General features: G+C 49.1%; 1 protein-coding gene across 1 annotated transcript in view; it reads left to right on the top strand.

Annotated features, from left to right (window-relative positions):
* Window positions 1-12,552, top strand: part of SPSB4 (splA/ryanodine receptor domain and SOCS box containing 4) — a 61,498-nt gene extending 48,946 nt beyond the window's left edge. The window contains exon 2 of the mRNA XM_029215355.1: window positions 12,425-12,552. Coding sequence (XP_029071188.1) covers window positions 12,425-12,552 — 128 coding nt within the window. The remainder of the gene's footprint in view (window positions 1-12,424) is intronic.
* The last annotated feature ends 363 nt before the right edge of the window (window positions 12,553-12,915 follow it).

Genomic DNA, 12,915 nt, shown 5'->3' with positions numbered 1-12,915 from the left:
AGAATCGTTGGTTGTAATACACTGTCATCCTTGGTCCCGTGCATAGCCCTCTTTTATTCTGCTTTGCTAGTTCCTATATTTATTTCTTACTAATTTAATGCTACCATGAATCCGTCGTCCAACCCAAGGACTCGAAAATTGACAACCGGGCGCTTCTGTGCCTCCATGGTCTAGCCTTGCCAGCCCCCATCCCCTCTTCCTCAAGGCAACCACTCCTCTGAATTCTGTGTTTCCTGTTCCTTGCAGACTTTTTAGACACCTATAGTATGTGTCTAAATAACGCCTTGCTTAGTTTAGTTCTCGAACTTTCGAGTTTGCCTCTTCCTTTCCCAATACCACACTGTGTTCATTCCCATGGCTTTAAGTAAGTCCTGCTCTCCAGCTGGCTATCCCCACGCTCATTTTTCTTCTTTAGAAGGGGACACACCATGAGGAATGGGGGTCCCATCCCTGAGGGCCCCAACCTTGCCCTGGATGGGATGAGTACCAACTGTCTCTGAAGGACGCTACTCCCCTCCCTGGTCTCCCTATCTTGGACGTGCTTCTTTCAGTGTCTGTAGGGGCAACCAGGTTGCTCCCATGGCTGCAGCAGCAGAGATAACTTCTAGAGGTGTTGGGATGGTCCGTGGTGCAGGGTACACGCCAGCCAGGCCCTCCCCCACTGAGGCTCTCCGCACGTGACCAGAGGCTGTCCTCGGCCAGGGCCAGGGTGTCCAGTCATTGTGCAGCTCCCTGGAGCGGGCTCCAAATTGAAAGCAGTCAGATTTTCTGGGAAATTTTTCAGCTGAGTTAGGAGCATCCCTCCAGCAGACCCGCGGAGCCGGTACAGTGTGTTGCTAATTCTGTCAGCCTGCAGGAACCTTGCTGGAGGGTTCTTTAGCTAACTTAGGGCAGTAGGAAAGGGCTACTTTTAAAATTCATTCCCTGCACCAGAAGAGCTGGGCCATAGTTTGCTTTGTAGAGGTGAAGGCTCACTGCAGCTGTCTCCCCTCCCCCAGATACCCTCCCACTGGCCCAGCACCCACGATGTCCAAAGCAGAGCCACGGGGCTGGGCAGCGAGGACAAGAGCCAGTCCCTGCCTGTGGGAGCCCACAGTCTGCACTGACTTTTTTTTTTTTTTTTTTTGACAGACTAGACTTTCTCCAACAATTGATTATTGTTTCCTCAAAGTGTCTTCTGGGAAAACTGTGAACTTTTCCCAATGTTACACAAAAGAGATTTCTTTGAATGCATCTTAGAGATATGCCTTCAGAGCCAACAGACGTCCTTCTCAGCCCTCAGCAGAGATAACTCTTATTCATCCTTTAAAACTTCTCTTAGCTGCAGTCTCCTCCAGGAAGCTGTCCTGGACACCCCCTGGCTGGGTTAGGTGCCCCTCTTCCTGGCTCCCTCAGCTCCCCCTACAATTCCTTCTCTTAAGCACAGACCCCTCTGTGCTTTTTTCAGTCTCCCTGTCCTGCCTGTAGCCCCGTGAGCCTCTGTGGGCCTGGCTGTCTGCTCAGGACCTGCAAAGCACGTTTGTAAGTAGAAGTCTGATGAACACATGCATGTGTGATGAGCATCACAGGTTAGACAAGACTTTATCCTCAGAGTCCCCAGAATGACATTAGAACTCTGATACCCCTCCAAACCCTTCTTGAGAAGCCTTCAATCAAAACAGTGATGTTCTTCGTGCCTTGATTTTTCCATCCGCAGAATGCACCAATCATCTTACATGGTTCGAGTTTGCTGCTGAAACAGACTGGCCTTGGCCTTGTACTAGGGTGGAGGCTGAGCTCGGAGTCCTATCCAGCACAGCTCCCTACACCCCAGCCAGGCTCTCAGAGGCTGGGCAGGTGATGGGACCCTCTTCCCTCTCCCCACTCCTTCCCAACCCAAGCACACAGAGGTTCCTCCAGGCTGCATCTGCTTGGAGGTTGAGAAGGCCCCATAGGGGCCAAGGCCACAAACCACCCCAGGAGGGACGTCCCCAGTGCCCACCTGGAGCCATTCATTCAGCCTCAGAGCTGGGAAGGGCAACAGGTAACACCCCCCTGGCTTCAGCAGGGCCAGGCATGGCTGCAAGGTGAGCGGACAGGCAGCTCCAGCCCTGCCGAGATCTCGGCCAATGGGGCAGAGAGTACTGGTGGATGGAAGGCCCTCGGACAGGGGATTCAGGTCACCGGATCGCTCGTTCTTTTGACAATGCTGTGGCTAAAATGAGCCTCACCTGGTAAAGCTGAGGGCAGCCTTTGAGCAGCCAGCCTTGCTTTTGATATAATAGCAGATTGTAACCAGCTAGCCCCCTGGACCTGGCTCAGCACCACCTCCCCCAGGAAGCCTGCCTGGCTTGTGCCAGCAGCTTGGGAGCCATGGCCTAGATTACCAAGGCTCATCGTCTAACATGTATTTCACAGGCATCCCTGGCCTTGCCATTCACTTTTTCTTGTGTGTTGAAACCTGATTTGATTGGGTGCAGTCAGAGTCCTTCCACTGCCAGGATTAAACGTGACTTCTGTTCTGTCAAGTGTCAGCTGGTAGAAAGGACCCCCAGCCTTCTTGCCAAGCCACTTGCCGCACTGGTAGAGGCTGAGGCCCCAAGGAGTTTTGGGAGGCCGCTCTGCCAGATGGTGGCCGAGGCCGGCCAGAGCCCAGGGCTGCCAGCTGCTGCTGAAACAGACTGGCCTTGGCCTTGTACTAGGGTGAGGCCAGGTTGGGGAGGAGAAGCTCTGAAGTGGCACTGAACACAGATGACCTGAATGCCAGAGGCTTCTTGTCCCCAATTCATTGTCCAGCCCCCAACCTGGTGTCCCCACAGCTACTCACCGCCCCCACCACCGTCCTGCCTGCCTTGCCCCCCGTATGCTTTGTCCCTGAGAATATCGAACTGGTCAGCTGGGTGAGGAGGGAGATGAAGAAAGGCAATGCTGATGGGCTGAGCAAAAGAGCGGGAAGTAATGGTCAAAGTGGGGGTGGCTGATTCAGCATCCCTGGGGTCCTGGAAGGGGCATTTAGGAGCGATGCTGCAGTCCGTGGTGTGGCCCAGGATGTGGGTAGCTGGGTGGAGGGGCGTGGCCTCTAGCCTCAGGAGGCTGCGTGATGAGAGGGTCATGCCTGTGGAGGATTATGTCACCGGGGAGGTGGCAGGTGTGGGTTGAGAAGGGACCAGGGAGGCCAAGCCAGAGCCCTGACAAGGACCAGAAGAGGACCCGGCCAAGTGGTGTGAGCCACGGAGGAGCTGGGACTTCTCATAGCAGATGGAGGCTGCAGAGCTTTGTATGTGGCAAAGGAGCGAGGGGTCCTGCCCGCCTCCTGGCCCTGAGACACCAACAGCGCCCAGGGAAGGCTGAAGGGCAGTGGTGTCCTGGGAGAGGAAGCTGGGTTCAGTTAAGGCAGGAGGTGGAGGGAGCTTTCAGAAAAGAAGTTGGGTTGCAGTTTTCTGTATGGAGTGGCACTGCCAGAGGGCACAATGGGAGCTCTGAGGGTGGGGAAGCCAAGGGCTGGGGTCAGAGGTCAGGAGGCACGGAGCTTTGTGGGTGTGGCACTTTAGAGACATGACGGCCACTGGAAGGAGGCTCTTCCAAGCATCACCATCTAATGGACCTTCGTATCACTCATTCTACCTTCCTTTGCTTCTGTGTTCCATTTACTCCCCCCCACCCTTTCCTGGAAGCTTGTGCCATCCTGTTTCTTGGATTCCTTTTTCATTTTGCTGGAATAACTCCTTAAGTAACTGTCAGGCTGGGTGGGTAGAGGCTCTTCTTTTAGAGCCACTGAACACATCTAAAAATTCAGCTGCTGTTCACTCCACAGCCACGTAGCTCCCCTTTGCCTGGGAGCAGCGCAGAGTCTTTAGGTGAGAATATCTTGCTGTCTAGTACTGTGTCGGGGAGCTGGTGGACAGGCCAGCCCCTCGGGCACTTCCTCCGGTGGAAGTATCTGTGCCCGTGATGCTTGCTGGAACCAAGTTCATCTGAAGATGCTGCTTTTGTCCCGGCTGTAGTCATACCCTTTTTGTTGGGGAAACAGTAAAACTTGCTAAGAGAAACCTCCAGATTCCAGGGGATTTCTAGATGTGAGCTGAGGTCTCTGTTGGCCATGATAGGGCCAATTGGTAGAGGTATGGCGTATTTTAGAAGTGAGCAGGTAATGACACATTTGTCCATTTGTGTAGTTAGCTAAGTGGGTTGACACTTGACAGGTGCAGACCCAGAAGGTGGGGGAGCCATGTCATTGGGGAGGAGGTGACACTTGATTTGGGTGCTGAAAGAGGAGACAGGCTTCTGGCAGGCAGTACAGGGGAGGAGGTTCTCGCTGAAGCGATAGCATGAGGGGAGGCCCAGAGGCGTGCAGACAATTCTCTGAGTCTGTGGACACCAAAACCATGGTCTGCAAAAAGTGATTAGCACAGTGTCTGACTCGTAGAGTGTGTGTGCTTGCCCACATGCATGTCTTCTCCTTTTTTTCCCCCCAAAACCATGTCTACTTAAGTTCAGATTTCAGGGCTGTCACTGAAAGCTTCCCCCATCGGCTGACCATTGTCTAAACTGTTCCAAAAGAATTTCACCTCTTGACCTTAAAAATGTTGATCTTCTTTTTTTTTCAAAATATAAATTCAGGAATGGAGGTAGGGTGATGACTCGCGTCTTGGCATCTCCTCGCCATCAGCAGAGGAGACTTAAAGGGGCCCAGAGAAAAAGCTTAAGGCACAAAGTACCTAGCTCTCCACTGTTTCATCATAGACATAGACCATCAAAACCAGATGAGCTAACACCCCCATTTTATTGACAGCAAAACAGAGTCCCTGGGCAGTTCTGTGGCTTACTGAGGGTCATGTAGGGGGTGAGTGGTGGAGAATTATGGAAAATTCAGCTTCCTGGAGAACTTTGGAAATGATTGCCTTGCGATATTTTTAGCACAGAACAAGACATCCAGCCCTGGCTCCAGTAAGTCTTCATCAAGAGCAGAGCACTGTTGTCAATTAGGATGATATACTGGGACATTTTTAGGACCACAATAAGTAAAGTATTACTATTTTTTAAAGGTACCTCTTGGGCTGATGGCCTGGAATAAGACATACTGTAGAGAGAACGCCTTTGGAACAAAGAGCATGTTGTGTCATACCGTTGTCACAAGGCATGGATGGAGGTGTTGATGCCCCCATTTTACAGATGAGAAAAATGTGGCTCTGTGAAGGTGAGCCAGCTGTCTGGCCCACTGGTGGTGGGAGCAGAAGCTGGATAGTTTTCTTTTAATAAATGTTTACTGCATTCCTTTTTCTTTTGGCCTTGCCATGCAGCATGCGGGATCTTAGTTCCCCAACCAGGAATCAAACCCGGCCCCCCTGCAGTGGAAGCATGGAGTCTTAACCACTAGACCACCAGGGAATTCCCTGGGAGCAGAAGCTGGGATTCCAAACTAGTCCCTTCCCCCCCACTTTGCCTGTTGGGACAGGTGGGAAGGTGCCTGGCTTGTGTCATATCCACACCCACCCACCAGGGAGCCAGGGCCCTCCTAACTCAGTCAGTGACTGATATTTTTTTAATATAAACTTGTTTTTGAAGTATAACATACATGCTGAAAGTGTACAAATCTCAGGTGATTAAGACCACACTGGTTTGCCAGAGCTCAAATCAAGGAGCAGAACGATACCCACCCCCCAATCACTGCTCCCCACTAATGTCACCACTACCCTAACTTCACCACCCTGCTACTGAACTCTATACAGATGAGGTTACACAAAAGGTACTTCTTTCCCTCAAAATGATATTTGAGTGATTCATCCATGTTTTTTTTTTTTTGCATGTAATTGTGGTTCCTTCATTCTCATGGCTAATTAGCATTCTACTATCAGAAGAGACACAGTTTGTGTGTGCATTCCACTGATGGCAGAGAGTAGAATGCTTGTTTCCAGTTTGGCACGTCTCTAAGCATCCGTGTACGTGCATTTTGGTGAGCATGTGTACACCAGGGGGAGACTGTGCGCCCTAAGTTCAGTCTTAGTAGATGCTCCCAGTTTTCCAAAATGCTTGTGCCAGTTTCCACGCCCACCCGAAGCCATATGAGAGTTCCAGTTGCTCCACATCCTCACCAGCACTTGCTACTGTCTTATTTTCATTTTAGCCATTCTTGTTGGCATATAGCAGAGTCACATTATGGTGTTAATTTGCATTTTTCTGATGGTTCTTGAAGTTGAGCAGTTTTCCATATATTTATTGGTTGTTTGGATATTCACTTTTGCAACAATGATTCCTTTTTAAGTTTATCTTTGTCGGAAAATATTTCTAAGAATGGCTTCCAGGCTGAAAGATGCTGTGTTTCTCTTCCCACCTGGGTGATCATTACTAAACCTTGACACTTGGCAGTTCTAAAGCCAAAGGGAGTTAGAAAGAGGAGTTGGGGGATGGCCCAGGCCACACGGGGCATCCTTGGAGCTCTGGAAGTTGCTTTCTCTGTGCGCTTTGGGGTTACTGTGAAGTCATCAGTTAAAGTTCCCTCAGAAATTAGGAGAGTTTTTTCTTTTTAACAATTGCAAGATCTTTTTTTTTAATTAATTAATTTATTTGTTTATTTTTGGCTGCATTGGGTCTTCGTTGCGGTGCGTGGGCTTCTCATGGCGGTGGCTTCTCTTGTTGCACTGGCTCTAGGCGCGCGGGCTTCAGTAGTTGTGGCACATGGGCTCAGTAGTTGTGTCTCGCGGGCTCTAGAGCGCAGGCTCAGTAGTTGTGGCACATGGGCTTAGTTGCTCCACAGCATGTGGGATCTTCCCAGACCAGGGATCATACCCGTGTCCCCTGCATTGGCAGGCGGATTCTTAACCACTGTGCCACCAGGGAAGCCCCGGGAGAGATGGTTTATATTTCACATTTAGAGCTAAAGGTGTGCTCTGAACTCCGGCCCCTCCCCCCTCCCTCACTTCCTTTGGAGTTTAGGCTCTGGAGTGATTTCAGTGACTGCAGAGGAATGAATAGAAACATAGCTCTTTCCTTCTCTGCAGCACCTAACTGGGCAGGGAACACACAGGGAATTGAGTTTGCTGACCAGGCTTGGCATTTTGGACACTGAGGACCTAGTATGTGCCTAGAGCTTTAAAGTGATTACAGAAGTTCTTAAGCCCTGGCAATGATTCTCAAACGTTAACAGCTCAAAATTTTCCCGATGCAGAATGCGAGCCCATCTTCCAACATTCAGAGAAGGAACTGCTGGCCTCCTAGCAGACCCCACCTCATTAACAGCCCTGCCCAAGCTCATCCTCACAAAGGGTGACCAAACAAATGCCTGGATGGGGACGAGATAGCTAGAAGTGCTGAATGTCGGACACCTACTATGTGCTGGTCACTGTGCCAAGTGCTTTCTACTCTCTAACTCGTTTAACCCTCACCACAAGCCTCCTGTCAATTAAGACCTGCCCTGTTCTCAGGGGGTTTACAGGAGAGCGGGAACTCAAGACAGCAACCTTGTCAGGTAAGAGCAATTTATTTCAATAGCTTGAAACAGCTGTAGAAGACACGCCCCCAAAGAAGCAAGTCAATTCGTTCATTTAACAGATGGTTTCTGGGCCATTCCCCTGTGACAGGCCCAGGCTGGAGATTGTTGGTCCATTTTACAAGGGAAGAAACAAGCGCTCAGAGCACCTTCACAAAGGCACAGACTTGCAGTTGGCAGAGCTGGAGCTGGAAATCAGGGACTCCAGATTTCTGAAGATCCCTGGGATGTGCCAGAGGAGAGGGGTCTGATGGCCATGAAGAAAGGGAAAGTGGATGACCGGGTCCACGTTGAAATGGGTGGGCATGAGAGCAGAAAAGGCATCTTGGTGGCAGGGCGGCCCATTTAGGTGGGTGCAGAGCTCACAGCAGGAGAGGTGGGCACCGGTGAACTGGAAAGCGGTCGGAGCCAGAGTAAGAGCCTATGGACTGTGTGAGCCTGGGAGACAGGTGACCCTCTCCTTCGCTTCATACCTTAAAGCGATCTTCCATTTTTGCATGGTGTTTAAGGGAGGCACCGTGATGCTCCACCTGTAGGCTTTTGGGCTGTGTGACTCTGGACGAGCCCCTTCACCTCTGAGCCTCAGTTTCCTTTTCTCTGAAGTAGGCATCTCTAAATGAGATACAGTATGTCCCCTACACACGAACCTTCAAGTTGCAAACTTTCAAAGATGCGAACATTCATTCACATGTCCAGTCACGTAAGTTAGTCCACGTGTCTGGCGTACATTGTCACGTGCGTGCATCCTCTACAAGTGGTTGTGCTTTTGTGTCCTTTACTGTACAGTACTGTGTAGAATACAGTAGTACAGTATCTTTATTTCAAGCCCAGGATGTCCGGAAGCAGGCATAAAAGTGGCAGTGTTGTAGCTGGTACTGCTGGTACTGCTAAGAAGTGCCAAGCGATAACGATGGAAACAAAAGTGAAAATAATTGAGAGAGTGGAGTGAGGCAAAAAGATGGTTAGACGTTGCTCGTTCTTATAACATGAATTGTTCAACCATCGGCACGATTCTAAAGGACAAGTGCAAGATCATGGAGCACGTGAAGTCCGCTGTGCTGATGACGTCGACAGTGATATTGAAGAAGTGTGGGAAAGCGATGGAGGAGATGAAAAACTTCTCAGCGCGCGGATGCAGCAGCAGCATCAGAGTTGAGTCCCGCTCAGCTTAATGCTGATTCAAGAGAAAGCTAAAAGCTTTTATGAAGACTTGAAGAAGAAGCGCGGCGAAGAATCAGAGGGTGCATCTTTTAATGCCAGCCTTGGCTGGTTTTATCGGTTCAAGGCTAGAGACAACCTTCACAAGGTAAAAGTAAGCGGCAAGGCAGCAAGTGCAGATATGGTAGCTGCCCGGGAATTTCTTGAATTCTCTTCGTCCCAGAGAAAGGACTAAGAGAGACAAGAGGAAGAAGAAGTAACTGAAGAACCGAAGAGACTCACCATGCAGAAAATGGCAGGGGATTTTCTTTATTTCAGGAGGCACTGTTAGTCTGTGAGGCACAGGACCCGAATGTAGAAAGGTACACAAAGGTTGCAGCAGCCGTTCACAATGCAATCCAGCGCTACTGTGTCATCTATGACGAGAAAAAAAGAGCTACTAGCCAGACATCACTGGATCGTTTTTTCAAGAGCGTAGATAGAATTGAATCCGGCGAGGAACCAGAACCTGTGCCATCAACATCAGGCGTGAGTGAAATTGCAGCTTGCCCTCCGTCTCCAATGGCTGACGATCCTTCAGCTCTACCATCTCCCACCTCCTCTCCCTCCTCCAGTCAGTAACTCTCCTTGCCTGTTCACTCGATGCCAGCCCCTGGATGCCAGCTGTTGTATTGTACAATTGTACTTTTCAGGGTACTGTACTGTAAGATTAAAAATGTTTGCTTATTTATTTTTTCTTTTTTATGTATTATTTGTGTGAAAAGTATTACAAACCTATTACAGTACAGTACTATATAGCTGATTGTGCTAGTTGGGTACATAGGCTAACTTTGTTGGACTTACAATCAAATTGGACTTATGAACACCCTCTCGGAGCAGGACTTGTTCATATGTAGGGGACTTAACTGTAAACCTAACGTAGCAAAGGGACAGAACAGATGCTCAGTAAATGTGGTTAAATATAAGACAGTTTCCAGTTTCCAGCTGCCTGGGTCTAACTCCCAGCTTTGCCATTTACCAGCTGTGTGTCCTTGGGCAAGTGACTTACCCACTCTGTGTTTCTGTTTCTTCCTCCTTAAAATGGGGATAATAATAATAGTTCCTAACCTAAGAGGTAATTTTTTTTTTACTGTATTACCTTTTTATTTTTATATTTTTTACATCTTTATTGGAGTATAATTGCTTTACAATGTTGTGTTAGTTTCTGCTATACAAAAAAGTGAATCAGCTATATATATACATATATCCCCATATCCCCTCCCTCTTGAGCCTCCCTTCTACCCTCCCTATCCCACCCCTCTAGATCATCACAAGGCATCGAGCTGATCTCCCTGTGCTATGCGGCTGCTTCGCACTAGCTATCTGTTTTACATTTGGTAGTGTATATATGTCAACGTTAATCTCTTACTTCGTCCCAGCTTCCCTGGTCCCCCCCCCCACCGTGTCCTCAAGTCCATTCTCTACGTCTGCATCTTTATTCCTGCCCTGCCACTAGGTTCATCAGTGCCGTTCTTTTAGATTCCATATATGTGCATTAGCATACAGTACTTGTTTTTCTCTTTCTGACTTACTTCACGCTGTATGGCAGACTCTAGGTCCATCCACCCCTAAGAGGTGACTGTGATATGAGTTTGATACATACATTCACGTGAGTTGGTACAGATAAAGAGCTTAGCACAGCACCTGGCCACATAATACGCCTTCAATAAACAGTAGCTACAATTATATTTCATCTCTCATGTTGCTTGGTAAATAAGTAGCAATTGGTCATTAAATAAGGCTTTTAAAGGTTTTTTTCTCCCCAACGTCCAGTAGCACAGGTGGCAAGCATTGGTGCTATAGGAGCTAAAAGGAGATCGTGGGAACTTGCGGTGGGCAGGTCAGGATGTTAAGGATGGGAAGATTCGGGTGGGGGGGCAGGGAAAGGGGTTCACAGAGGCATAATTTGGGGGACTGTGCAAAGCTTGGATGAGAACCGGGTGGGAGACAGTGAGAGGAGAGCTGGGTGCAGGGGCATTGCTAGGGGAGAGATGGGGACACCTCGAGGGGGGTGTCAGGTGTTGGCCTAGGCATGGTGACCATGGGACTGCAAGACTCGGGGTGAGTAATCTGCTTTCTTTTTTTTTTTTTTTTTAACATCTTTATTGGGGTATAATTGCTTTACAATGGTGTGTTAGTTTCTGCTTTATAACAAAGTGAATCAGTTATACATATACATATGTTCCCATATGTCTGTAATCTGCTTTCTAGGCCTGGGAAAGAGGGGGTGCCCAGGCCTCCCTAGCTAACTTCAAGGGTTTGTATGAGGATCAAAAGAGGATACGGAGGTGGGAGTGTTTAAAACCACCAACACTCCACGAGGATATGCAGCCTCGCCCCACATGAAGGAGGGCTGGGTACGCTCTTGTGCATGGCTTCCAACGCACCAGCCAAGTCTGGGTTTGATTTTAATGACTCTCCTCATTAACTCTGCATCTCCAGTAAATGAAAATTCCTATAAAACACACTCTCAACAACCTTCCCATTCCTTCCATTCCCTTGTGATATTATTCCTCTCACAACTCTTGTGTTAGTGTTTACCACTTACAGTTTTATTGTATCTTAGCACGTTATAGAATGCTTTTAAAACATCACCTGTTCTGTTGACAAAAAAACAAGTGCTAAGATGCAGCATCAGGCCTCTAGCATGTTCCTGTGGGTTGGGGAAAACTAGGGCTGCAGAAGCCACATGAAACAGCATGCAACCACCACCCTCTTCATTCCAGACCCAGCTGATCAGCACCATTCCTCTCCCTCCAGACCTCCCAGCCTGTCCTGTCTTATGCCTCCATGCTTTTACCTGTTCTCTCTGCCTAGAACACCCTCCCCAACCTCACATCACATAAAACTCCTATTCACCCTTCAAAACCCCTTTCCAGTATCCTCTCTTGGAAGCTTTCAAGCGACTCTTCCATATAGGAACTGCTCAGTTTCTGTCCTTGTGCATTTAAGAATTATTGCACATGTTACACTCTGCTACAATTATTCACATATTTAAACTTCCAGACCTCGAGCCTTCCTTCACACCCAGGGCTGCCATTGGCCTTGGCTTAGTTATCTCTGTATCCCCTCGGTCCAATTAGAGAGCCTGGAAGAGAATAAGAGCTTCATAAGTATGTCTGCAATAAACCTAACTAAACCTCGGTCCTACGTCCAGAGGTTCCATGGCTTATGAATTCTAATTCATGAATTTTTTCTAGAACTGGACATTTGAAGAAAATGCATTCCTCCACTCACCATCAAAAGAGGCTAGAGGAGAAGTTTGAGGGTTCAAGGCCATTTCAAACAGCCCCCGCCACCTCACCTGTTTCTAAGAGGAAGCCCCCTGCAGACCCACCCTAGGTCAGCATCTCTCATTTTATCACGACCTGCAGTGAAAAGTATTTTTTACATTGAGACACGCTGAACACTTAGAGACAGAGCTTTCGTGGAGCAGTATTCACCCCTTGCTGTGGCATTGCTCTCTGTTTCTTCTTTCTTTTCTTTTCTTTCCTTTTCTTTCTTTTTTTTTTTCTTTAATCACTGGTCACCACCTAATGAATTGATTCCATGTGTCTTTAGTCGGACTGGTTGCATCCCACAATGTGAAAGACACCGCTCTAAGCCTTCAGCTACTATAACCAGAGAAGGCTTCTCTGAGGAACCTGGGGCCCTGAAGGGCAGCTCAGGAGCTGGCGGGCAGGGGGTGAGTAGGGGCTGGGTAAGGGTGAGAGGTGTAGGGACAGCCCTGGTGAGACTTAACTCTCTTGCCTCTCGTTGTAGCCGAGCCCCTGCCGTTGACGGACCTGTGCCGGAGATGCATCCGCCTGGCCCTGGGCCGCCAGCGCCTACAGGACATCGGCTCCCTGCCCCTGCCCCAGTCTCTCAAAAGCTATCTGCAGTACCAGTGAGCCGGGGATGGGGGGGCAGCGGGGGGCGCCCGCAGACCCAGGCCTGTCGCTTCACCGTCACACTGTACATCAGGACGAGTCTCCCTCCTCGCCCTGGTTCCCCAGGACATTCACTTCTTTGAAAGGCCAGGACATCTTCCCAACTTGGAAAATGAAACATCTGTTGCCAACAGTATTTGCTGCCTTGAAGCAGCCCTCCCAAGTCAGACACCTCCTTGGAAGCCGGAAAGAGCCCGAAGCCTGCGCTGGGTGGAGATCCTGCCCGCTGAGCAGGACATGGCAGCCAAGCAGCCACCGGCATTGATCTGAGAGCCTGTTTCCTTATTCAAGAGAATGAATAAAACATTTGGGCAGGACACTTTC

This window comes from Monodon monoceros, unplaced genomic scaffold, assembly GCF_005190385.1.
Source record: "Monodon monoceros isolate NGI ecotype Baffin Bay Population unplaced genomic scaffold, NGI_Narwhal_1 Super_Scaffold_11, whole genome shotgun sequence".
NCBI classification, from domain to species: Eukaryota; Metazoa; Chordata; class Mammalia; order Artiodactyla; family Monodontidae; genus Monodon; species Monodon monoceros.
Note: the sequence above shows the minus strand (reverse complement) of the source record. Positions and strands in the feature narration are given on the sequence as shown.